Genomic DNA, 27,908 nt, shown 5'->3' with positions numbered 1-27,908 from the left:
ATATAATATAACATAGTATTTATTTTAATATTTTATATTTTTAATTAAAAATGACCACCCAGATCTTATTAAAAAGCAACCAGAGGATGTTTAAGAATTACTGGCATCACCTGTGATTCCTGTTCCTTAACACAGAGACCTCCCAGAGGATTGATTTATGGCTCGGAGCAACCGCACCCAAGAGAAAACTCCACTGCAACTACCAGTGTTCTGGAAATCATCCATCAAAACCTGTCCCTTGCAAAATGCAACCTCCTGGAGTGGAACAATTACTTAAGGGAATTCTGCATAGAATACAGCCGAAGAAATGTCCTGCAAAAACACTGGAATGGCCGAGCTACAGCAGGAACAAACAGGCATCACAAAGTCCAGCTCAGGCAGCTTTAGCTCTTTACATCTTTATTCCACCAGGCTTTAAATGGGGGATGGCAGAAGGACCATTTTGGCTGCAGTCAGCAGCTACTCAAGGAACTCTAGTTATAATTCACCAGCTTTTCTTTCTCTTTTCAGTATTCTATGAACATGTTCTTGCTTCCTGAGCTGAGAATGAATGATGAGTCCTGCAGAATTCCTCCAGTGATCAGGAAACCTCCCATTTTGTAATCTTCCTAGTGTTTGCAGAAACCCTCTGGGGAATTCTGTATGGATAGTATTAAAATCCTCCACTCATTTTGTTCATGCCACAAGAAAATGTTAGGCAGACACAGAAAATGGAGCCCAATATACTTCTACTTCCACTATGATGTGTCTCCTCCTCCTTTCCAGAGCACTCAGGACCTAAAGGACTTCAAGCACTCTTGAGATCTCAGGTGCTGTTGTCTCTGCAGAACAGGTTAATCTAATTTTTGCTCCGGGATCACCTGTCTCCATAAAATAACAGGTCTCCTGAAAACATCTGCACCTGAAAGAGTCCTGTAGTAGGAAAGCCGCTTCCATCACCACCTTCCAAAGAAAACCCACAGATTTCACACAGACAACCTATCTATCAGTAGTGGTAGTAGCAGGATGATCCATTTTGGAGTATCTCCTCCTGCTTTCTGTGACAGTGGATGGGAGGTAGGAAATCTCCACACCTCAGAGACCACTTCATGTCAGCTACTCTGTCCTCTGGCTCTTGAGAATACCCGTGATGTGTGCCAGTGACTGCCACGTGGGGAATGTGAGCTGCCTTCCCCTGCTTTCCAGAGGACATTTCCTTTGGAATCATCTCCATTCCCAGACACAGGAGATCAAGGTGGAACAGAACCTGCCTCTTCCCATACCCAAAACTGCCTTCAACCAGTGTGGAAAGCTACAATACCTGAGCACTTGCATGCACAGGCAGCAACTTAGAGGTTTTCTTTTTCTTGTAGCTTCTTTCAGTGGAAGCTGCTACTGCCAAGCCACTTCTTAGGGAAATGAAAGCCACAGTGTCCTGATATTTAGGATTGACAATCATTCTAAAAGTAGGAGAAATAGACTGTGAAATGTGCACCATCACTGGTACTTCTCACACCAAGATTCTCTCTTGCTTTGTGAGATGCAAACTGTCAGCACTGAGCTGGCACACCAGTCCTCCAAATTCTATCAAAAACTGTGGTTTCCATGGTGATGTGTAATGGAGGAAGGTTAGGATCCAGCATTAGATCAGCCCTTCCAGGGTATGGATAAATCCACTGGGATTAAGGGCAACATGAACTAAGTCCATGGAGTAGACAATTAATAAGGTCTGAACGATTTCAAACCTCTTTTGAGGATCAGCCACTGTAACTTCAACCGTGGCTCCACCAGGAGGTAACTGCACACTACAAGGTCCCAAGTATCATGCAGAGAAAACTGTCACACACAAGAGCCCTTCCAGAACATGAAATCACTGACACGGATGTGGATGGTCCGAACCAAAGCATGCACACTCTGGATTCAAACTAACACATTGCAAACACATCCACTGTAGCTTCAGCCACTCCCGAGTTCCACAAGACATCAGTTGAGATGTAAAAGCAACAGTTGCTTAGTTAAGTTCAAAAGAACCTGGTCTGAACCTTAACAGACCCCCACAGTGAAAAAAGCCAAGCTTCCCAAATTGACAAGTTAGTAAGAAAGTGGTAAAATGTACCCTCAAACATACTATTTTCTTCAGGTACTAAAAAAAACCCAACTCACAAATTGGATTTTAAGCTCCCCTGGCATAGTGTTTTTAGATGTTTTTAGCTCTAAGCTTCTGCAAGAAGCACAGAAGAAAAAATGCATCCTCATGGCTTTGATTTCTAACACAGCAAAGTCATAGCTGGCACAGAAGCCAGGAGATTAATCTGCTGTCTTCTGAAACCCAAGACATTACACTTACAAAAGCATTGCAGAGGTTTTAAGTGACTGTTAACACACACATATCCTGATGCTTTTACATGCACAGCCAAAATGCTTTTGGTGCATAACTATTAAATAGAATCATTACAACCTGATAACGTGGCTGCGATATTATCTCTCAAGGTGTCAGAAATTGGGCAGTTTATGATTCATGCCACAAGTGGATTACAAAAAGTATAGACAATAAATGTACATATTGCTCAGAATGTGGCCTTTGCAATGGGCATCCTAACTTGATGACTGGTGGGCTCTGGAAAGGTGAGCAAATTGTGTCTGGAATATCGGATCTATCCACACCCCTGTAACCCTCCTCAGTCTCCCTCAGTCCTTATCTCCAATCTTTGGGCTTCTTAACAAGTTCTGACTCTACATTACCTCTTCCTATTGCCTATTCAAATAGTATAAAAGTTGTTCACTATTGGCTTTGTGAGATGCTGGAGAAACACCTCCAGACGGATCTTTTTGGCAACTAAAGGACGGTAGCACAGCCACAGCTTGGAAAGCACCTCTAAGACAAAGGGAAAGGTTCATGCTGGGACAAGAGGGAGAAACAAAAAAGGGTTCTAGTGGTGGCATCTGACATTCTATCCAGGATTCTGCTCGCCTGACCCAGGAACAGCACCTGCTTCAGCTTATCCAAGCTCTGTAAATGCATTTTAGAGTTTAGAGCTGCAGATATGCTAAGAACTAGTTCTGCCCAAACACTCAAGGAGTTGCAAGAAGTCGGTATAAACCTGTCATTAAATTAATTCAGCCTTCATTCCTAAAGACTTAAATCCTCCAAAACAGAAAGCCTTTTCCAGCACCTCTTAACTTCTAATCATATCAAAAAGACATTTAGCCAAGGATTAATAAAAGAGAAAAGATGTTCTGCTGTACTCACTGCTACTCTTTTTGGTGCCCAAGGTCTGCCCATCTTCCAGAGAGTTGGAGCCCACAGAGGAGCTATCCTGACTGTCCTGGTGGGGCAGCTGCAGGAATCCCTCACTGGACTCTGAGCGGGTGGGTGTAAGAGTCATGGACTTGAGGCGCTCTCGGTTAACATCCTTCTTAGACTTTATCAGCTTCCTCATTTTCAGAGTAATCCAGTTGCCCCTTCTGTTACCAATGACACAGCACATTGATGGCATTAATGATACACCACTCATGCTTCCAGACTTCTCCTGCTTTCTATGCAAGAACACAGACATCATTCTGCTCCCCTGAAGTTCAAAGAAATCTTGATTTTCAGCTGGAGCACAATAGGTATGTCATGGTTTAAATCTGTGTTTAGATCACGTTCATCAGTACCTTCTCGGTGGAGATGGCTCGTAGAATTTATACTGATCCATTATCTTCTCCTCCAGTTTCTCCTTCTGTCTCCTTAATTCATTTAGCTTGTCACTGTCAACAGAGATCAAAGATAATCTATGCTTAAAAAATGCATATATAACATGTGAGTAGCACATTCCTTTGGATCTGTTCCTTTAAAGTTGTCACTTCTGAGGAATTCTCGTATAAAACATGCTTCTTACTGAAAACTCAGGAAAGATACAGCAAACAAGTAGTCCTGTATTTAATGCTATGATATAGATTTGAAAAAATTCCATTTGCCTTTATTACACAACAGAATTTCCCCCTTTTTGAATACTAATAAAGTGCACAGGGGCTCTAACAGAATCATTTAGTCATGCACTTTTTCTCTCAGATTCAAACCAACCCAGAAACTTTGCTTGTAGCAGAATGAGGAATAAGTAACATTTTTAGTCCTCATTTGCATCATCAGAATGAACAGTTGCACTGATCCTTCAGAACTAGAAATGTTTGTACTTTATCTGCTTTTCATTTATAATTCAGATTTGTCTTTTAAAAAGAGAAACATTTCAGAAGTAGCACATGCTGATTTCTATATAAAACAGAAGCTTTAAGAAAGTATTACTGTAACTGCCCTAAAGACAATAATTTCATTGTTTTAGACTCACATGTACTGCCTTTGCTCTACATGGAAGAGATCCTTGCTTTCCATATTCTGCTCAAGTAATGTTCTATTCTGTAGCATTAATGTCTGAATTTGATCTAGTAGATGTCTGTTTTCCTCTTCCAGATTTCCTTTAAGCTGGCTAAGCAGCTGTTAAAATACATGAAATGGTACATGCATATATATGTGAACATATTTACACACAGAGAATGAGATTATCAAGAAAACTGAGGTCTACAAAGGGACTCAAATCAAACAGAAAACTAAATCATGACTCAACTGATAAAAGCTTCTTTGATGCTTTAAATAACTTAAATCAGTTTACCTACCACAAGTCCCAAGTTTTGTATTGCCTGTACAACAGGCAAATTAAAGTCTTCAGACCCACTTCATTATCTCTAAATGCAATGATTACATCTCAAGCACTTCGTAAGACTTTTATGAATCTAAAAATACATTTATATGAATATTACAGTGACACCAGTCATGATGAATAGCAGAATTCTCACGTACCTCACACTGATTATTTAGCTTTGTCGATGTAATATCCAGTTGTTGGTATTGTTCTTTGAGTTTAGAGAACTCTGCTTCTAATCGTGTTTGTTCTAGTTTGGAATTATTCAATAGTGTTTTCAAATTCTTATGATCAGTTTGAAGCACTTCATTCTCTCTCAGGAGCTGACTGTAGGTATGAGTAAGCCTGGAATGAAAAGACACCATAAAAGAATATATGCAGATAGAAGGAAATGTACTCAGAGGGAATGTGGGTAATGATATTTCCAAGGCTCTATGCTACTCCATAGAACACATATAAATGTTTCTTGCTATCACATACTGTAGGTAAGTGGTCTCAGTTTAACTTTCCTAGGCATGCATTCTGCCTTTAAGCCAACCACCCTGGGTTCTCTGTATGGTTAAAAACAAAGCAGAATTCCTAAATGCAGACATCACAACTGGTTTTAAGACTGGACTTCACAAAATACAGGAATCTTACAACCCAGGTAGAATTTCTTCCCATCACAGACCAGTAATTAATAGGAACAATCCAAACTCTGGCAATGATGTATGTCCATGTACTGATTTTGAGCTCCCTTTGTCCCTGCTGGGCCCGGCCATGTCCCTTTCTAAAAACAACCTCTGGGTCCTACTAATCCTCCTCACACAACACCAAAGGTAGGAGGCATTTAATTGTGAGCCTCTTTGCCAGATGAACAACCCTTTAATGCCTCTGCTTGAGGGGGGAAGTATCATGCTATGTAAATACTACTATTAAACCCAAGTACTTATGGCAAGCCGTATCTCAGTTGCAGAGGTCAAGCAGGGCTTCACCACCCACTATGGTTCTACTCCTACTGGTATTAACCTCAATTATCTTGCCCCTTAAGCAACTCATGCAGAGTGGGTTGCTCCCTCTACAGCTCACAACCATGCTGCACAGTGCTTGGCCTGGCACTCCTCAGGATGCTGGGTGGAATTCAGTATCCTCAGGATATAATAATCAGGTTTTTGTGGTTCTGATTTTGGTTTCTTCCTGTTCTTTCTAAAATGACTATCACAGATGAAGGGAGTGGAGTTGTTGCAAGGTGTGGATTGTAAATGTCCTCAACTGCAGCATCAGGTGTTAAGAAAAGTGAGAGGATACAACACTTTTTAGTACAGTACTGGCAAGTGCTCAGAGCTCTGCTAATACCCATATTCTGTATCTGAATATGTGCATTATTATATGTGCAGTATCTTCTATATGCACCATTCTGTATCTGACTTCTGCTTTACCTTTCATTCTCATCACGGAGTTTTTTATACTCTGCTGCTACAGTTTCATGTTTTTCACTTTGCTGCAGCATCTTCTCCTGTTCTACCTTGAGCACCTTCTCCAGTTCTTCCAGCTGCACTTTCTGTTTCAGCAACTGGTTGTACCTGCAAACAAAAGTAATATTTAAGTTACTTTTATGAGGACTGACAAGAAAATACGGATTTTTTGGGAAAAGTTTCAAAGTTTCAAGATCTTAATGTTGTATTTAAGTAATAATTCATATTAATAAGTAATAATTCATACTAATTACAGAGTGGTTTTTGGTTCAGGAATTGCAGACTCATGCCCATTAGCACTTACCTATCTTCTAAGTCCTTATGCTCCACCTCCAGGTTTTTGTGTGCAGATTTCAGACTCCCATGCTTGGCAATCAGAGATTCGTACTCGGAAGCTTGGCGCTCGTGCAGGTGCTCCAGTTTCTCATGGTCTTTGAGAAGTGAATCATACAGTGACTTCAGATCCTCACGCTCCTTGAGCACACACTCGTTCTCAGTTTCCAAAGCAGACTGCTGGATCAGCAGTTGTGCGTTCTGGTTCATAAGAGATGTGCTTTGAGAATTAAGGGTGGAATTTTCAACCTGCAGTCAGAAACGTGTGACAAATTAATTCTACAGTCTGGATTATCTTGTCTACCTCCTCCTATTGAGAGAGAATCCTTAGCATATTAGTAACCTTCTAGTTATTGGCATGGTGGGGAGGATATCAAATTATTTACCTTCAAATACCAAGTACTATTTAGATGAGAAGTACATTTTCCTGACATGACTAAAATAAAATGAACTTTCATACCGCCGTAGTTTGGTCTTTTTTAGTCCTCACTGTACAGAATCTCTATTGTCACCACAAAATCCTGATTATTCCCACATATCCTTTACAATGAGACTCCAAACACTAGCATTCATTTGACAGAGAGCAAGGGAAATAAAATAATAGCACCTGGAAGGAACTACCCATATTCTCTTTTACTGAAGAACTGCCACTCCTGGTTCTCTTTCAACAGCAGTAACATCACTTGGTCACTTCATGTATGTGTTGTGAGGGTTGGTGTAGTTTCTCCAGTGATCATGTCAGAACAGTATTAATGTCTATTAAATTAATGTCTTTTTAATGCTACAGTTTCATGTTTTTCACTTTGCTGCTACATTAAAGCCTTCACCAGTAGACAGATAAAAAAACCCAAACTACAAAACAATCACAACTTTACTTTGTGTGCCTCCGGAAAGTTTAACCTAACCTAACCCTTGGAGATCTGAAAAGAATAGCTGGTACTTAACATGCTTGTCATCTGACCTGTGTTAGGCTAGATTCCTTCTCTTTCCTATTAAAGAGATGAAAAACACCAACTACTGAGGCTTCTAGTTCCCTCAGGGTATCTATTAAGGGGAAAAAAATAAAATCTATCACTCCAGCGCACGCTGTTACTAAGGAACAAATCCCTTTCTGTTGGAACTGCAGCATTCTTTGTTACAGATGAGAAAGCTGAAGCTTTCACTGGAAATGAAGTAATGTCTGATGGCATGTGTATGCTGTGAAACTTCCCAGACTGAAGCCTGAGTTTGATGGAGTTCAGAATTCCCAGTTGTCCCTTAAGACATCTTTTCTCTTCTGTGTTCCTTAGAGGAATTGGAAGGAACAGTAGAATTACAGCTGCCTAAGGACAGTTCTGACACAGTCCATGTAGAGCAGCTTAGTCTGCACTCCAGATTTAGCTAACAGTTAATCTCTCTTTACTTTCATGAACATACTTATGTTTCATTTTGATTCAGAGTTGATGGAGTTGTCTTGCAACTTGCCTGAAGCTATGAGCAAAATAGCTGAATTTGAGGAAGGAGAAGAACTCCCTTTCTCAGTGTGCTGGGTGTTAACATCACCCAGTCAGTCCCAGCAATAGAAATTACATTGCTTGGTGAAGCTCACCACAAAAATATTTTATTTTAAATAAAGGCAAAAAACGCTTCCTTCTCCCAACTCAGTGCCTCAGTACTTTCAAATACCTACAGGTAATTCACTCTTCAGGTTTATCCGATAGGAAAGGCCTGTGCTGTTGTGCAATTCACAACAAAGAAGGAACCATGTAGATACTCCTTTTGACAAACACTATTACAAAACCCTCAAAGAGTTCTGAAGCCCAGAGGTATATCCTCATCTGTTTAAAATGGTGTATTTCCATGCTTACAGCCACTAGTTTTTAAAGACACAGTGTGTGCACCAATGTCCTGTTCCATCCCTGGGCTTGCCAACCACAAAAGGGAGTGTGCTAATGCTGTGCACTAAACAGATTTCAGTGTGGTAGATGGAAAGTGCATCTGTGGTACAACCACATCCTGCTCTCCAGAAACAGGCTGGAGGATAACTTGAGTCGTTCACAAAATGCATTATGTGTTTACTCATTTAAAGACTCTTTCACTCCTGGATTTCCATCCACCCTCCATCATTCCTGACACTGTTTACTATTTCTGCTCATTTGTGGACTTTGCATTCCCTCTCCAAGTAGTTTTAATTCTCAGAGCTACAAAAAGCATTAGATCCATTAACAAGAATATTTCCTTTATCAGAGGAAAACAAGCTATATATTTAATAATCCTGTTAAAGTATGAAGAATGACATCTGAATTTTGACTGTAAGAGCTACAGTCTCTGTGGGCAACCACTTTTATAATATCCATGGTCAGTACCTTTCTCTGCCTTTGAATTATCTGAATTCAATCTTCACATACTTATGTAGTTTTTATGTGTCTCTGGACATGCTATTTCCCTGACCTAATCTAGAAGTAAAAAAGAAATTTAAACAGATAAATATCTTCGACGTCTGGATAAGAGAATTCTCTCCACTCCCAAGGATAAAGTCAGGAGTTTAAATTGGACAAACATGAAGGATTAAACCCAGCTTTTAGAGATGCTGTTATTCATCGGCAAATAAAACCTTATTTGACTCTTAGTGCCGATTATTTGCACATTATTTTCTTTTCCATGTCTGTACCAGAAGCAAAATGTGACTTAAAATACATTACTGCTATGAGTTTTAAAGCTTTCATCTGAAAAAACTCTGCACTGATTTTAATTTTGAAAGCAAACCAGGAAAATACTACCTGCAGTTTGGCATTCTGAGTTTGTAGAGTTGTATTTTGCTCCTGTAGAGAAACAGTCTGTCTCTGAAGTGCAAGAATCTGAGCCTGCAGATTGCTGTTCTGTGTCTCAAGCTGCTTTAATTGTGTCTTGAGTGCTTGCTTCTCTGCCTGCAGTGTGGCATTCTTTGAACAATAAAAGAAATACAGTGAAAATCTGAGTTCACAGCTGTTCACTGAAGTTAACACTTGAACTACAGTTTGTTTCTCCTAACCAAACAAAGCAGCATGACTTCACAGAGATTTACAGGCTGGAACAGAACTGTAAATCACTTTGTATAACCAAGTAACACAGCAATATTATCAGTACAGGTTAAGATTGAAAAAATGGGTAACTGCTATTGTACTAGTGGAGAAATGGCAGAGAAATCCCCATGACTCATGTAAATAAAGATCATGTAAGAGGGAGTTAGAGATATTTGTAGATTCAAAAGGGCAAATTCATGTTTCCACATCTCCTTTTATATGCTGGTCAAGTGCTTTACAGCATCCCTCAGAGCAGAATCCAGCTGCTTCGTGAACTATTTAACTCAGATTCTGCCTGGTTCATAAACTAGGTGATAAACTGTATGTTTCCTTTAAAATCCTCTCATTCATATTATTGGAACAGCTCACAATAAATAGCAAAAATCAGAGTAGTATTTAAAATACATCTTACATTCCTTTCCACTTCAATTAATCTATCTTTAACTTTCAATAACTCTCTAGTAGTTTCCTGATTTTCCTTCTCCCACTTATTGACGGATTGATTTTCTTCTCCACTTCTCGGAGGAGAATTCTGAACCATCCTTTCCTCTTCTTGTCTTTGCTTGAGAGCTTCATAGTTCTTTTTCACCTGAAATTATTTAGGACAACTTACATTAGGTTCAGCCTTTTCCGTTTTCTACATCCTAATTGATTACATGACCATACCATCCTTCAAAGAACAGAAAGTGCAACGTTACCATGTCTGTAGATTTGCTTTTTGCATATGGCTGGGGAGATGATGTACAAGTTATTTATGGATATGGACAGCTTAACCCTAACAAACCCTTATCTAAGAGACCTCTATTTCTATTTTGTTTCAGCTTTTAGCTGTATCCCCCCACTTTTATTATAAAGTCCCACAACCAAGCAGATTGTATCTCATTTTTTAACCAACCCACTTGGTTAGAACATGTAATTGAAAATGACTGCTTTTGACATCCCAAATCAAATCAACCTTATTCATCCACCTGACACATTCTATGACCAATGAATAAACTCATCACTTCTCACGTGATTTCAACACTGAGCCTGTATCACTACAGTCTTCAAATGCAGTCACGCCTCTGTCCTGCTTTACATCACTCAAACAGTGCCCACCTTTTGCTGTCTCACACAAAAGGTTGAGTGTGGAAGTAACAATAACTGATATGGGAGTAATTTAACCTTATAGAAAAAATTATCATTCTCTTACTGTTTTAAGTTCCTGACGGAGCTGCTGGTTTAGATTTGTTGATTCTTCTAAACGTGCCTCCAAAGCAGCAATTTTCTCTTCTTTTATTTCAAGAGACTTCTTAAGTGTGGATTCTAGTTTTGACTCCAAAAGCTTGTACCTACTGGTCAATAACACCACACACACACACACACACAAAAGTATGTATATTAAAGGACTATTTGAGGTATTTCAATTCTAAACTGTTCTGAAACAGCAGCCTCAAAGCTACATGCGAAAATGCTTGGATGCTGCTCTATTCAGAAGTATGGAGACACCTCAGTACTGATAGCAAGTCCTACATTTAAAACAGCAGAATACGATAGTCAAAGTCATTTCTGAACCCTTCTTTCTTTTAAAACCTATCAGACAGACGAAAGCCCCGTTGAGCCACAGCAGCAGGGCGCTGGCTCTGGATCATTAGCACGCGTGTGATGACAGCACTCTTCCTTCTGGCTCCCCTCCAGTGAATCCAGCAGGGACCTGAACTAAATTAGGATGTGAAGTATTTGGAGAGCAAGATTTTCATCAATTTCCATTTCCTGCCAGCTCACAAAGAGGAGGACCAGGGATTTAAGAGATGAACACAGCACTTTGCAGGTGCATACTCATTTGATGCATGAGAGTGCAAATTGCTCGCTCAGCCCAGCTGCTGCTATTTTAAGACTGTTCCCACTCCCAATGAGTAAAGCTGCCATTTTTTTTTACTATATTTATAATATTTTAGGGCACCTAAAAACCCAAATGACATATTTGAGAGAGAAATGGTAATATTTAGAATATATCCCTTTAGAACAGTATCTCTTTTTTAGAAAACACTGAAAGCCACACTCATTAATCACTTTTAAGCAGTTCAGTCACTGTACATGTGCTCAGAATCTGGAAAACATCCCACTTCTCCCCACAGTAGGATTAAATAAAGCAAACCACTAATGTCCCCCTTTTTAATCTTGACTGCTGAAGAATCTATCAGTTTAGTGAAAGGAATAGATTGCAAGAGACTCCTGAATGGACAAGAGCATTAGATCTAGTCAGGAACTGGAGCAGAAGACCAATGGTAAGAGAATTAGTAAGTCGAAAGCTGTCCAGTAGCATCATGTAGTAGGATGAGAATCCTACATTTTAAGGTCTGACAAGTAATTCTCAGGGACTTAAGAAACAGTAGGCAGTCTATGACTAGTAGAATAGACAGTGTTTCATCTTCTTGAGCTGAAGCATATATTCAGCTACAAATAAGAATTTCAGTTACAGAGAAGTTATGCAATTATGTAGAAAACAAAGAAGGAAAAAGACTAGTAGCAGAAACCAAGCATCCAGTTTCTTTTCGAACACCTAACAGTGAAAGACCGCATGAATTTTCTAATATCATTGAGATTTGGCTATCTCAGATTCAGGGTCAACATCCATAAATGTGTTTGCCTAAAGACAACAGCCATTAGAAAGGGAAGAGAAAATGGAAAACGCTTCAACGTTAACTCGTCAGACGTGGTAGGCCCCAAGAGAAAGACTCTGCAGTGCTACCATGAACATTCAACAGAAACCACAAGCAGGTCTCTCCAAGCAAAAAGAAAAGAAGAATACATTCCTAATTCCCACCATCAACATGAGAGAGGCAGACCAAACATACACTGAGAAGTCATTTTGGCCATAATGAAACTGATGAACTAATTGCCAATGCCTCACCTACGTAGTAATATGAGGAAATAAATCCAGGTACCTTTTGGATGAATGAAGAAGTAGAGAACAGTGGAAAGGCAGGAAAGTGGCAAAGCAAAACTTCAAACCAACCATTTCCACTTTGGAAACAAATACTGCCCATTCACAACCTTCAGCTCTACATGAAGTTTGAGAAGAAACTGAAAACAGCAGCATAGCCCAAATTGCTTCCCATCTAAAATGATGAAGCCACAAGCCTGAGCTCAGAGAAAGGCTTTAGATAGTGTTCTAGGTAAGCTTCAAGATCTAATGCTCACTGAATACCTCCCCCCAGATAAGCCTGAACAGGCATATCATACCCAGCCTGACAGCCAAATATCATCAAACATTCCATCTGCTTTTGTGGTGCTTTCACATGGTCAGTGCTGGACAGTCCAGTTCACTGTGAACACCTTTCTAGGCAGGCATTATCTCCTGCTGCAAGACAATCTGCAAAGAATTAGGCATGAGCTGTTCTTACTCAGTGCAGCTGAGCAGCACCACATTACAGAAGATCTAATGCCAGCAGTAGACATTCGCCAAGTGCAGGTCAACCAGTGTGCAATGCTTGAGCCTGCCCCCTGAGCTGTGCTTGTAATGTAACAGAGCAAGATAGGTGCAGGGGCTCCTTGCAAAAGGAATACCCATTAGAAAAGAACTACAGGGATGCGGGGGGAATGAAAAGAAAATCAACTTATTTGTGTAATTCCCACACATAGCTAACCTGGAAGCAAAGGAAGAAATGAAACAGGTCATGATAGGTGCAGAAGTATGTTGAAAGTTCATTTATGGATTATAATTTAATGAAAGCTGGATAAAATTCTCAATTCCAGAGACATACAACCCCGAATTTTCTTCCTAATTATGATTTATAGATCTAATGTAACATCATTCTGTAAAATGCAAAAGGTACACTAGTATTATATGGCCCAAAGTCATAATTCAATTCAATTATATGGCCCAAGGTCACAAACCAACTAACCGATGAGAAGAGAGCCCACAACATCTCATCTTTAGGAGTATGAGCACTAGTAAAGAACAAATGCTGGTGTCTGGAAAGTGGAAGTAGCCTCATAAATCTCTTCAGGTGGTATAATTTGCAAAAGCACCTTTACAGAACAACACTCTCTCCCTTTGCTGGAGCACTCACTTCAACCACCTGGAAGCAAGAATGAGGGTTAGAAAAACCTTGCTCAATCTGCACTTCTTCATCCAAGCAGTTTAAGCTTCCACTCAGCTCAAGGATTGTTCTTGGTCTGGTATATTTGTGCTACACAGTAATGCTCAGATCAGAAGAGATCACACTAGTCAAAGTTCTGAGGACTTTTCTTGACAGAACTCCTGGTCTCTGAGCTGATAAAGGTGGATGAAAGACACAAGCACAAAACAAGAGGTGGTAACAGATTCTTCCTACAGGATTCTGGCACCACCCCAGTCAGAGAGCACTGGCAGCAAGAAAGAGAAACTGAAGGGGGGAGGGGGGAGGATACAGATAAAGATATTTTTATGTAGAAGGCACAAAATGTATCTGCATGTTCATGACCATCAGTTGTAATGACAGATCATGACAGCAGCTTTTCTTTTTTTCTTCAATGGCACAACTGAATAGCATCACAAAATAAAGATTGGATACAAGCCCATGCTAGTCTGCTTTTCTCCTGTCACAAGTCTTCCCTAAATCCCTGCTGGATAAGACAGAACACAACATACAGCAGAGGAAACAGATGTCAGGATAGCAGCTGCTTTACAGTGGCAGGTGTGGTAGACTGATAGAGCCACTATGAAGTTTTGGAGACACTGAAGTATTGGATACTTCCCAATCAGTCTAAGTGGGAAAGCAGCTTCCTTTTGGTAGGAGGAATTAGAAGGAAATAAGTGAAGGAAAGAGGGAGACAGTTTAAGGTAACCACTGTGTGACAAAGTGTAAAACCCATTTCTATCAGTCAAGCAGTCAAGAAGGTAAAAACCCACTTTGGGTCTATTATCTTTTACTGCTACTGTTCCTGCTGCTAACTAGAATATAAAGCTTTTTAATTATACATTAGCTCTATCTACTGACAGACTTCAAGAAATTTCTTGGTGACAAAAGTGGCAACTCTCTTCCAGAGAGAGCTGAATGGAAAAGCACATCAACTACCTTATTATTTTAAAGAATAGCAACTTCCAATTTAGGTCTATTAATGTGCCTTAAAAAAATATCTAAGAGTATGCACAAAAGCAGTCTGTAGAACCACTTCATGAGTAAAAAAGAGCCTCAGTTCTGCCCTGTTCCAGGTAGAGCTGACATCCTCACCTGTCATCACTGCTCTGCTCATCATGCAAGAGACGCTCCTTGTTTAAGCCTATTTTTTCAAGTTCATGAGCCAGTTTCTCTAAATCATTGTTCATTTGTTGAGTCTTCAATTTCTCATTCACCAAGTCCTTGCACAGAGAAAGGTACAGTCAGAATTATCATGTAAATAAAATGATGTACTCTTAATCCTACAAGTGCTGAGGCAAGAGTCTTTTGTCACTGCATGACTTGAATAACCCAGTGGTAACTCTCCTTTCCTTCCAATTCAGCTAGATCAGACATCACACTGTAACTAGAATATGATTTCACCCTAGGTGTTCACTCCCTTCCTTTCTGTAGTTCCCTTTCAAATTTGGTCTTGAACATTATGGTGAAGGGAAGGTATTTCAGCCAGAACAAATACTATCATGAAGAATCTGAACAACATTCATTTAACAAAGGTTCCATGACAATCTGTAAGCAACCTTACAGAATTAAGTGGAATATGGTTATATTACTCCATTTGATTATTATGAGTGTATACATTTTGATTATCTAATGTTTTCCCTACTGTAACCATTAAGGATGCTAAGAGTACACAGATTGAAGCATAACAACTACAAAACACAAGCTCTTTCTCAAAACATACTGACATAATTTCTCCACATAACAAACAGGCTGTGACAGGACTGGGAACTGATTTCTGTTACCTCTCGTAAAGTCACAAGGGTTTTCTTATCAATGGTGGCTCTTTTCACAAGTTCCTTGTTTTCTTTTTCTAGTTCTTTCAGGCGAACACACGACTCTTTATATACAACTATTTCTTTAAATAGAGATTTATTTTCCCTTTCCAGATTACTAATCTTTACATTGTTCTCTTCTAAAGTACTATCTTTGATTTCTGCTTGCTGTCGAAGCCTTTTGTTTTCCTTTTCTAGCTGTTTCTTATCCTTTTCCAGTTGAGAAGTCTCTTGCTCTAATAACTTATTCTCCTTTTCCAACTGCTCCAGGCGCTTACTGGAGATTTTTAACTCTTCTAAGTTCTTTTGCAGGGTCTGATTTTCAGACTCTAAATCTTGCAGTTCACTTTCTAATTGCTGAATCTTCTTATTGCTGTTTTCAAGGGCTTTCTGTAGCCTTTGGTTTTCTGTGTCCAGGCCTTGGTAGCTGACTTCCAAGCGTTCCGTCTTCTTAAATGAGGCTTTCATGAGCTCAAGGCTTTTTTTAAGTTGCTCCTTTTCACTCTCCAGCTCCTTATTTTCCAATTGTAACTGTGCCACTTTAATGCTTGTACACTTCAAGGATTCAATTGTTCTTCTTAATTCTAGATTTTCTTCATCAAGCTGTGAATTCTCCTTTTCTAAGGATTCTAATTGAAAAGTGAGGTTTTTTAGGCTATCCAAAGTCTTTTTCAGCTTCCTGTTTTCCATTTCCAGGTCCGAGTTTTCTTGTTCTAAGGCCTCAATCTTCTCACAAGTGATTTTTAAGGTAGTGATTTTTTTCTGTAACAGTTCATTTTCCTTCTCCAGACGATGCAGCTCGTTCTCCAGTTCTTCTGCTCTCTCCCCTTTCTCTTTATAGTGCTCCAGTTCTTTCTTGACTTGCTTCTTTTCAAATTCAATCTTATTTAATTTACTGCTGGTCTCTTTAATAGACTCGTGAAGGATTTTATTTTCCTTTTCAATTTCTTTCATTCTGGCTTCAGCGCTGATTTGGGAGCGTTGTCTTAGAGAAGCTACAGTTTGATTCAAGTGTTCATTTTCTTGTTCTAACAGCTTAATCTAATTCAGGTAGAAAAACAGTAAACTCTGGTGAACAACATGCCAACGAGTAATTATTTCCACATATAAACTGGCAGCTACTAAGATAAAAAGATGGCAGCGTATTTCTCTTTCATTTTAAGTTAAAAAAATAAATATGCTCTTCCTCTACAAGTATTTATTTGAAGCACTACAAACACTGTGTATGTACTCAGGTGCAGCTCTGACAACAAAGTAAGTCAAAGTGAATCTTCCAGTATCTTCCTCTTGGATATTAGTAGATAACATATAACTAAAACTAATCAAGGCACAAAGCAAAACAAAGCTCTGTCTGTTTCTCAGCATCTTTCAGTTTCATTTGTGTTTACTCAGATTTGGATTATTTTTCTTAAACTCCAATTCCCAGAGATGTGTCCACAAAAAACAAAACTACAGTCAAGTTCTGAACCAAACTTGACATGGAAGGAGGTGTGGGAGCCACAAAAGTGTCTTTATTTCACTTGGAAAAAATACTGTGGGATATGAGGGCATCCTGATCACAGTCAGTAACGCTTTGGGAAGAAACACAACAAAGTTCCATTAATTTTTGAGTTAAAAAGAACCCTTGGACATGCTGTTCCACAACAGCTTCGAGAGAAAGTAAATCATATTAGAACTGAATTATTTTCTCAGGTAGCATATTCCCAGATCTACTTCAAGGATAAAGACAGCATTTACATCTTAATTTTCAATATTACTTGACTTTTCCAATTACTCCAAATCATTTGAAACTATTTGGGTATGTAACAAGAAACAGCAAAATCCAGCAAGCTATTTAGATCAGTATTTAAGGATATACTAATGACAGAGCATAAGGGATGTTTCAACAATACACTGCTTGGGAGAAAAGCAAAAGTGCTGGGTGTTCTGAAAAACAGCCTCAGAAAATTATACCCTGTTCTTTCATATTCAAGTTTGACTGTAACTTTAATTACAGGATCTACAGCTCCACCCCCAGCAATGCCAAACTGTTCTGAAGCCATTAACTAGAAACTAATAAACAGGCGTCTAAAAACACAACTTTCACAGAATCACAGAATGGTTTGGATTGGAAAAGACCTTAAGATCACCTAGTTCCAAACCCCTTGCCATGGGCAGGGACACCTCACATTAGACCATCTCGCTCAAGCCCTGTCCAACCTGGCCTTGAATGCTGCCAGGGACGAAGCATTTACCACTTCTCTGGGCACCCTGTGCCAGCGCCTCAGCATCCTCACAGTAAAGAACTTCCTTATATCCAACATGAATCTCCTCTGTTCAAGTTTAAACCCATCACTCCTTGTCCTATCACACAGTCCCTGAGGAAGAGCCCCTCCCTGGCATCCTTTTAGACCCCTTCAGATACTGGAAAGCTGCTATAAGGTCTCCTCGCAGCTTCTCTTCTATGTTACTGCACATGCACAATTCCTTTCCATGAATTCTACCTCTATAATCCAGCCTAAACAAAAAATCATGATCAATGCATCCATGATTTTTGAAGAAACCAAATAAACCTTGTACAGTCGACTCCCGTAAGTTTCAGCACAGGATTTGTAAAAGACATGAAGGATGCTGCTAACCCATCACAGCTCCTAAGTATGATATTTTAAGCAGAAACAGTCCCACTGAAATGTCAGTCCTACACCAAGATGCTTAAAACAATATATGTGTGGTTGAATTGGGACTTAGGACTTATCAGGACTTATTCCAGAAAGTTTTAGTCCTTTTCTCCCCAGAGTACACTTCTAATTCAATGCATAAATCAAGTCTTGTAACAATTAACACTTCCAAGCAAGACAAGCTGGCTTATTTTCTTTAAAGTTATCCCCACTGATCTCTTTAAATGAAAGCAAAGCTTCAATGCCAAGTCTTTTTTCCTTTCTTTTCTAAGTCTGGAGTTTCATTTTCTCGTTAAATTGGGCCTTTAAATCTATCAGGATTTTTGAAATACAATATTCTGTATTTCAAAATGCTGTACTTTCCAGAGATGTTGATCTCATCAAGAAGGATCAGAGGAACGTATAAAGCTAACCGCAGCTCTGATTCTGAAGGACTTGATTATTAAATATGGGCTTCCAGAAGTTTCCATAACTCTTGTTTCCTAATGGCTACCTTCCCCAAGTCCTCTGAATTGCTCTGCAAAGCCCTTGAGAAGGTGTCAGCACCCATTAGACACAGACATATCAGTGACATCCAGCACTCTCCCAAATACAGCTCAAATCTTCTACAAAGACCCAGTTTCTGGCAACCAAAAATATATTCTGCCATCCACCTACAAGCCACAGCTAGAAAACATTCCAGTAGAGGGGAATATTATGAAGCTGGGTATGATGGATCCTACCCCAGATAAACAAGAGTGCGGGTGACACAGGAGGAACGCTAAGCAGCAGAGCAGCTCTGCTACACTGGTCTGGGACAGGCTGCTGTAACTCTCATTAGTACTTCAGCACTACTTCAAACACTGCCCAGCTGTCTGGAACCTGTTTTCCTCCATTGAGAGGTGCCTGGCTTACCTCCAAAGTTCCCAGTTTTCTGGTTTGGCTGAGCTACACCCTCTAAGCTACCACAGCAAATGCACAGCCCACGAAAGCCACAGCAGCATTACAGAACACTGAAAGAGTTCTAAAACGAACAGTAAAGCCTCAGCTAAAAATGAGTCATGTCTCTCACTGGCTGTGGGACTCAGACAAGCTATTTTGCTGCAGATAGGTCCTTTTGGCAAGTCTGCTACACTGACAATCCCTTTATGCCTGTAAAAAAAGCACAGGAGGAGAACACTATGGTGCAGTGCAGCATTAAGACTTTCAATTCTGCTACTCACTTGTCGCTCTGAGTTCTCTCGAAGTGCTTCAAGTGTCTTTTCAAGCTGTGCTTTTTCTTTCATCAAATCCTTACTCAGATTTTGACTATTCTGAAGACTTTGTTTCTCTTGGCTAATTTCATTCTCTAGCTCTTCAAGCTAAGGAAAAAGAAACAAGCTTTTTACAACATACTTACAAATGAAAATAGCATTACTCTTAGCTGGGTCAGAGGTACTCTTACAGAAATGAATTAAAAGGTTAAAGTTAAGAATAACATGGAATTTTCTATTCTCTATCTGAAACAATTCATCTCTTCTAGGAGTAAATTTAGTTCTGCCAGACTCTCCCCTGGCTCAGACTATATCTCTATAAAGTACTTTTGCATAAGAAAAACATCAGATTTTATTAGGCTCTGGATACTTCTCCAAGCATCTTTTTTTTCTCTTAAAATTCCATTTTAGTGAGATTTATACTGCTCCTCCAAGTCCCTTTTAACTTATAAGGGTTGAGTGTTGTTTAATTTTACTTAACTCTTTCAAGAGATACTATGATGATTCCTTGGGAATTAAACATACAGGTTTGTCTGGTCAAGTAGTTCCAACTTGCAGTGTTGCAAGACAGCAAAACTGTTCATAAGTGAACATAACCAAATGTGATTTTTCTCTCAGGTGTAAGTTATAATTAGTCACTTAGAAGCAACATACACATTGTATTTTTAAACAATCATCTGCTGGAAGGTTCATATTCTATGTCAAGTCCACCACTGCATTGCCTGATCCTGGAGAAGTCCAGACATAAGTCAGATCCCAGGCAGGGGAATGCTTTTAGAAGCAAGTTATCTGAATTACACATTAAATTGCTGCTAAAGAACACAGAGAAATAAAAATCACAAAAAGGCAGTACAATGGAATTTCTCCTCTGTGAAGCAATTTGTTGATTCAAAATACACAGAAAACATGGCAACAATTGGGCCAGAACCCGAATTAAATCCTTCTCTTGGGATCAGAGTACTAATGTTTGACCAGTCTTCTGCTTCCCTGTACCTCTTCCCCTCAAACTCATGTTCTTGGTCCCTTGCTCAGCAAACCAATGCACATTTTACAGAGATAGCAGCACTTCCACTGGTTTTTGCAAAGGAGAAGATAGAAGTAGACTTATATATACAGGATTCATAACACATCTTGTTCAATTTCAGGCTTTCTGCCGTAGTGATCGCTGTTGAGAACATTGGTTTAGGGGCAAGTGAGGAAAAGGACATGTTGCCAGACATCTGGAGTGGTAAGAACAGTATCAGACAACCACAAGGACCTACTACTGCTTGCTTGTATCACAGAATCATAGAGTGGTTTGGGTCGCAAAGGACCTGAAGATCATCCGGTTCTAACCCCCTGCCATGGGCAGGGAGGCCTCACATTAGACCATGTCACCCAAGGCTCTGTCCAGCCTGGCCTTGAACACTGCCAGGGATGGGGCAGCCACAGCTTCTCTGGGCACCCTGTGCCAGCACCTCAGCACCCTCACAGGGAAGAGCTTCTGCTTATCTCTAACCTGAACTTCCTCTGTTGCAGTGTGAACCCATCACCCCTTGTCCTATCACTACAGTCCCTGATGAAGGTCCCTCTCCAGCATCCCTGTAGCCCCTTCAGACAGTGGAAGCTGCTCTGAGGTCTCCACGCAGCTTCTCTTCTCCAGGCTGAACAGCCCCAACTTTTTTGCACATTATGTACCTATAATACAGCTTATATTATATATTATATAATGCACCTTATATACTTATTCCTTTCTTTTGTATCCTCCTAGCTTCATTGTAGTACTGTACAGAAACTCAAAGCAGCACAGAGACTGCTGCAAAACCCACCATATTGTTAAGAAATCAGAAAAGGCATGGGAGTTTGGAATCCAGGAGGGATTTCTTTCAATCTAGTTTTTTTAATTATCTCTTACCCACTCTAAGAATAGTCTAACATCTGAAATATTGCTGAACAAAAAGCTATTTCATTTGACTCCACTGTAATTAGTCCTCATTTTTTTTCCATTTTTTAACCTCTATAAATATCACTAAATGACTCTACTTGATACAGATAATTTGGAGAGTAAAATATTGTAGATCAGCACAGATAAAGCTGACACACTCCTCTAATTCACTTGCTCATCAGTTCTCTGGCCCATCTTCTCTCTTTCTCAGTTATGAATGAGGACACATGAACAAGTTTTCTGTTCAGCCTTATCACCCTTCACCTATGCACACATAATTTCCCCTGCTAAATTATTACAAAAATTATATCAAGTTCTCATGTATCATAAGACACTTTCTTTACTCATTATTTGCCCAATATGTCAATATTTTTTCCCTTACTCATATAAGACCTTTTGAATGAAATGGTCACAGTCTTGTATCAATGAAAAAGCATAACTAGAAAAGAGAAAAACCTCTCTGCTGTGGTTTTCTTTTTTACTACAAACTTACAAACACCATTCAGACCCTACTAATGCTTTGCCCAAAACAACAGCAATTCATAAAGTTACCCATCAGAAGGAAAATTGCAAGCAACATCAGGCCACTCCTACACATCAAACATACACTGATGATTACCTTTTTGCTAAGTCTTTGGTTTTCTTTTTCCATTTTCAGGATCCTTGAGCTACTGCCTTCTACAGAACCCACTGCACTTTGTAGTTCTTCCACTGTCTTCAACAAACTTTGGTTTTCCATTTCCAGCTTCAGTAACCTGCTTGATGTCAGTTCATTCACTTCATGACCAAGTGATTTCTGTGGCACTGTAAGAGAAAAATACCATTAAAGAAAAGGTTACTTATCATCTGGAGTTTTTGGGACTTTTCAGTTTTAGGCTTAGAGGATTTAGAAGCTTCTGACAGTCCTCCAATGCCTTCTTGGTGAATAGAGCTAGTCAGAATTAATGACCCACCCTCTTTACCCAACAGTTAACACTGTAGATGCATAAAAGGAAATGTTCTACTCAACCTGATGTTCCTAATCACAGTAGAGATTTGCCTCCTGCAATTGAGGATATATCTCTACATTTCCACAAATAATTTGTATGGATCCAGTGTATGACCAAGCACACCATATTGGAAGAATCAAAGTTTTTGCTGCAGCTACCTCTGCAAACAATTACTCTGAGAAGCCTTAAAGTCTTTGAACTTGGAGAACAGTAAAGCAAGATGACTGTGCTTCTGAGTAGAGAAGTTTGAATGAGCTTCCAATTTTATCTATTAAGTTGCAAGTATTACTAGGCTTACCTTCAGAAAGTTCAGTAGTCCTATTTATCTGTTCAAGTTCCCAGCCAAGATGCAGTGATTCATCCATACTTTGTTTCTGAGCCATTTCTAGAGTCATATTTTCCTCCATGAGTTCCTCAATCTTCTTTCTGTCCATATCACGCTCCTTAAAAAGTATTTCATATGTAATATTAAAGTATGTCTCAACATGCACAAAATATTTGAATATTGAGTATGCCACAGAGAAATGGAAAGTGCATTTCTGGTGTCCTAATACACAGTCAGACAGGGAGGAATGGACAAAGTATGGAGAACTTACAACCAGCAAAGAAAATTATGCAGGGAAGAACCTCTATTCATCAGAACCTATGGCAATGATTACTTTTTTCTTCTGCAAGTATCAGGAAAGAAAGTATACAAAATATACATGATATTATGTAGTAATACATCTAATTGACTTTGTATTTTAGCATATTTACTTTCTGGAGTAGAACTGGTTAACCCCAGAAATTATTTTGGGAATAGCCTTCTATGTCACCATATTGCCAGAATTTCAAATATGAATAACTTCTTGCATCCAAGTATTTATGTGACAACAGACTATATGCACATAAAAAACCAATGGATCCTATCATTCTTACTAATTAAGTCTCTGTATCTCTTATCTTATTTTAGTTATCCAATTAAACACTGTCCTGCCTTTAGGAAGAGTCCTGCCTTCGCAATTTTTCCTTCCCTAGGTAGAACCAAAGCTACTGTAGGAAACTGTATCTGGAAATTGTTATAGTAAATCAAGACATTCCTTCCTCCTCTCTCCCGCTATTTGGACTGGAAGTTCTTCTATTAAAAATGGATATGAAGTTCAATGCATATCAGTTGTCTCTGCCATCCTCCATTTACACTTACCATCTCCATATCATGTAATTTAGCTTTTAACTGTAGATTCTCTTTTTCTAACTCATGTAATTTATCAGAACGGGCTCGGGTCCCCTCTAACTGATCTTCCAACATTGTCTTTGTTTCTAGCAACACTTGATTGTCTTCCTTTAACTCCTGCAAGAATTAAGCAACAAGAAAAAACTCACAAGAAAAGCACTTCCTTATTCATACAAACGTTGATACACATCATAACTAGCTGTAGAAAGCTTGCTCTGATGCTAAAACATGTATTTGGAAGCTGTAATAGACTATTTAAATAAAACTCCCACATTTACAGCAATTTCACATAATTAATTTATGAAATCTTTATGAAAAGTGAATTTTACATAACTTAAGAAAAATTAAATTGTCCATAAACCATTAGGAATAAGTAACATGTTCACAACTACAATCAAACCATACATATCTCTGTGATTTCAGATGTGATCTGGAAAGATGTATTGCACATATATGTACTACAGCTAAGCAAATGACTGACATCAAATACAAATTACAGGGGTCAGGCTCAAACAAACAGAATTACTTAACACACCATTGACTTGAATTGTGGAGCTTGTTGCTACATGACTGTGTAGATGAAAAAGGCCTATATGTGTGAGAAGTTATCTAATTCATGCAAGAGAAGGGCAGAAAGGCCCAAAGTACCTCTTCTGAGTTTGATTTTCCTAAGCAGAGAATGCTGTAGAGCACAACAGGAAAGTATCACCAAGTGCCTGCCTTTTTCTTTTACTCTCCTCTAAGCTTCTACTATTGCCCACTGCCAAAGACTGGGTGCAGATGGAGATGCTCCTTCTCACTCCCTGATTTATCTTATTATGAGACTGAACTCCCTACTCTTTGGGCTGCAGGAAAATGAGAATAAAACTTCAGAGAATGATTTTTCTATAGGCCATAATTAGGTTTACAACCTACTTAAGCCCAAAGTCAGGACATGATGCTGAAATGCAAGCATGTTCTTAAAATACACCCACAATCAAAGGTCCCAAACAGCTTTAATTTATGTACATAGAGGATTTTTTTAATGACATCTGATGAAAATAATAATGGGTAAAAACATATAATTGGCAATTTTACTCATCATATAAAGACAAAACTTTTCAAACTTCAACTGCAAAATCTGAAATAAAGAGCAGTGAATATCACACATAAATATTCACCCTTCATATTCCTCCTACATAAATATTAAATTAACTTGTAATTATTATTATGAAGCAAACCCAACTAATTAGCATCTGTCTCCATTCAAGCATGCTTGAAAAAATCAGAGCTTACAAGCTATGAAACATGTAAACAAATCTTAGGGGGTTTTACAGTTTAAACATGTTTTCAGTGATTTCAAATCCTGCATACTCATCTCTTTTCCTTTACCAATTTTTTACCATATGCTTTCAGTCTCTCTTACAACAGTAGTAGATATACTCATGACTTAGTTATTCATGTAAGATGGTTTTCAAACAGCTCATACACAAAGGTTTTCTAAGATGCAGTTAAGCTGATACTAATGCACACCACTCACATTACTTGATTTTCCAACAGCCCCAGGTATGCATCATATATAGGTAATAGCCAACAAACTCTGAGGAAATTTGGGAACATAAATCACAGCACTGGACCTTTATCATTGAGCTCACACTGAATAGCAACACCTTGTTTTAAGTATGCCAAGCACTGAGAAAAGATCCAGACGTGGAATGTGGTTCCCAGCCCATGTTTTTAAATTGCACGTGAAGGCAGCTTTGGAGCCTCCTCAAGAATGGATGTTTCAGTGACAGGGGCTAAGGTCTGTATTTACTGTATCTTGAGAAAGTTTCTTCCAGTTTCATCAGATTATTTCATATAACACAGTAATATGGTAAAAGTAATTTTAAAAGCAAGGCTAACAAAATGTCATCTTAAAAGAAAACAAAAAGCCTTGGGAACCATGACTTATTTAAGCTTCAGAAACATCTAAAGCCCTTTTCACAACACTTTCATCTGCACCATGCACCTATCTCTCACTACACTCCATTGCTACCTTTTTTACACTGCAGTTCCCCTGGAAAAGCTATTCCTATCATTCTTAATTATAAAGCAAGTCATGCCCATGTTGGTTGATATACTTTATTTCTGACTAAAGCTATTAGAAGCCTTGAATGAAGGATCTACAACTGAACATCAAAAATATTTGGGTTTTGCCTTGCAGTTTTCCCCTTTTCATCTTCATCAGCTTTTATCACTAGTAGCTATTTTATGCTGTGACATATGAAGAATACATTCATTAACAGGTTTCAACTCTTTCCAGAGGATGCTCTATCAGTGGTCATTAGTATTATGACACTTGTCAGATGCAATAACTAGAATATTGGAGATACTGTATCATGTCTAGGCAGCAGTTCAGTGGGAAGCAAATCTGCAGGTTACCACAGATCACAACGTTGAGGTGTTGCTTAGGAGTACTACATTGAAAAGTGTAGAGATAAGTCATCTTTCCTCCATATTCAGAACTCGTAAAGCCATCATTAAAGTATGAGAGGCTGCTACAAAAGGCTGTGGACACCTCATCACTCAGGTCCTTAAGCCCTGATTAATGCCAAGCTTTCATTTGGAGGGGAATTAGTATCTAAAAATTCCTGTGCTTAAAACAGAAGGACTGAATGAATTCCCGAGATCCCATCCATGCCTGTGAATCCAAGGGGCCACGTTAAATGAAGAACTTATGTACAAATATCCTGTGTCACAGTCTAGCCCACTATCTTGGTTTTGCTTTTTAGTCATTTTTACTCTAAAGAAAGGGCTTCGTACCAGTATCTCAGCAACTACATCTAGGCAACATAATATTTTTCCAACAAGCATTCATTCCAAGTTCTTCCTGCTTTTCTAAGAGTCTTTTTTTTTTAATGATCACCTTGCAAATGTCTTTAAACTTTCTTTAGTTTTGACTCCCACAAATGTTTCTTTCATAAGTTCTGCCACCTTGACATTTGCCCAACAAATTGGCCATTTACAGGCAGAATGATGGCCTGATAAAATCCTGCCTGTTGATGACTGGTTTCCTAAACTCCTAATTCATAACAGAACTGTAGGTGTCTCTTGCCTAGTATCAGTGTATCTCTTTTTAGCATATTTTACCCATGTAATGCAGTCATCCTACACTTATTTATGTGTATAGCCACTATTTCCTCAACACTTTACTTGGAAAATTACCTTCTCTTAAAAGATCCACAAGAGGAGAAAGAAATTATCACATTTATAGCTTATTCTTAAGTAATTCATCCTGGGTTTTCTCAATACATACTGTATATCGTAAGGAGGCTCCAACTGATCTTGCTAGCTTAGCGTTATGGTGAATACTGCTGACTTCAAATCAGACTGCATACCATTAGACACAGGGACTCTTACCTAAAACCTGTTATTTATCACAAAGACTATCGTATATCCCAGAGCCAGAAGCTGTGACACCGTTTTCACATCCCAATGTTTCAGTCATCAAAACAACTTTGAGAAAGCCACAGCAAACACAAAATGATGGTTATTCAGTGGGTTTTTTCCTTACTGTACCTCCACTCTAGCTTTGTAGAACTCAATATCATGCAGCCTCTCTTTATAGCGGCTGACTTCACTTTCAAGCTTGTCGACTCGAATTGCCTTCTCACGAAGGGCATCTAATTCATCTCTATACACTCGGGCAGAACGGGCATCTGAGAGTAAATTCATATTCTAGAAAACACAGAAATACTAGGAATGCTGGACAGTACATGCTGAAGGGTAACGCGGCTGCTTCATTACTTAAATCAAGGTAATGCAGAGGGACATAAGTTAACTCTGAGAAAGGTAATGAAAAAAATCATGTATTTTAGAGGCTCAAGCCAGATGATGTATTTCCAAGAAAATGCACTGGCCTTTTTCAAGGAAAGGTACTTCCACAATTGTAGATTTCAGAACAGCGTATCTCTTTTACAGGTAATATTCTCAAATGACCCCCAGTATTTTTATACACTCATACCCTAACAATTACTGAATCAGATGTTTTCCCTCATTATCAACACATAGACTCAAAGTATAAAGAAAACCAGACAAAATTTGAGTGCATCTGTTTTGAGAAATATTCACCACTTATAAACTTATGGGATATGTTGGCGGAAAATTGCTTGAATGTGGAAACAAAAAAATTAGAGAGGAAATGCTAACTTAACTCAGGGTATTTCACCAGCTACTAGATCAAGTAAAGGAATAAATTACACAAGATCATGTTAGATACAAAGCCGAAGCTCTTCCCCGTGAGGGTGCTGAGGCGCTGGCACAGGGTGCCCAGAGAAGCTGTGGCTGCCCCATCCCTGGCAGTGTTCAAGGCCAGGTTGGACACAGGGGCTTGGAGCAACCTGCTCTAGTGGAAGGTGTCCCTGCCTGTGGTCCCTTCAGCCCAAACCAGTCTGGATTCCGTGATTCCATGTTCAAAGTGCAAAATAAAAAAAAGCATGAAAACATACTTCCTAAGACAAACAAAAGGG

The 27,908-nt window shown here is 39.1% G+C and overlaps 1 protein-coding gene across 1 annotated transcript in view; it reads right to left on the bottom strand.

Moving 5' to 3' along the window:
* Positions 1-3,229: 3,229 nt before the first annotated feature.
* Positions 3,230-27,908, bottom strand: part of CCDC88A (coiled-coil domain containing 88A) — a gene marked incomplete at its 3' end in the record, with an annotated part of 62,470 nt that continues 37,791 nt past the window's right edge. Inside the window, exons 10-25 of the mRNA XM_010014654.1 lie at positions 26,959-27,117; positions 23,389-23,535; positions 22,504-22,648; positions 21,836-22,020; positions 19,263-19,400; positions 15,374-16,444; positions 14,685-14,812; positions 10,679-10,817; positions 9,899-10,075; positions 9,205-9,366; positions 6,417-6,694; positions 6,077-6,220; positions 4,817-5,003; positions 4,308-4,453; positions 3,637-3,729; positions 3,230-3,444 (exon numbers count right to left, since the gene is read on the bottom strand). Of these exons, the coding sequence (XP_010012956.1) occupies positions 3,230-3,444; positions 3,637-3,729; positions 4,308-4,453; positions 4,817-5,003; positions 6,077-6,220; positions 6,417-6,694; positions 9,205-9,366; positions 9,899-10,075; positions 10,679-10,817; positions 14,685-14,812; positions 15,374-16,444; positions 19,263-19,400; positions 21,836-22,020; positions 22,504-22,648; positions 23,389-23,535; positions 26,959-27,117 (3,514 nt within the window). The remainder of the gene's footprint in view (positions 3,445-3,636; positions 3,730-4,307; positions 4,454-4,816; positions 5,004-6,076; positions 6,221-6,416; positions 6,695-9,204; positions 9,367-9,898; positions 10,076-10,678; positions 10,818-14,684; positions 14,813-15,373; positions 16,445-19,262; positions 19,401-21,835; positions 22,021-22,503; positions 22,649-23,388; positions 23,536-26,958; positions 27,118-27,908) is intronic.

Source organism: Nestor notabilis, unplaced genomic scaffold (assembly GCF_000696875.1).
Source record: "Nestor notabilis isolate BGI_N333 unplaced genomic scaffold, ASM69687v1 scaffold5235, whole genome shotgun sequence".
In the NCBI taxonomy this organism is placed as follows: Eukaryota; Metazoa; Chordata; class Aves; order Psittaciformes; family Psittacidae; genus Nestor; species Nestor notabilis.
The sequence above is the reverse complement of the archived record's forward strand: the minus strand, read 5'-3'. Positions and strand labels throughout refer to the sequence as shown.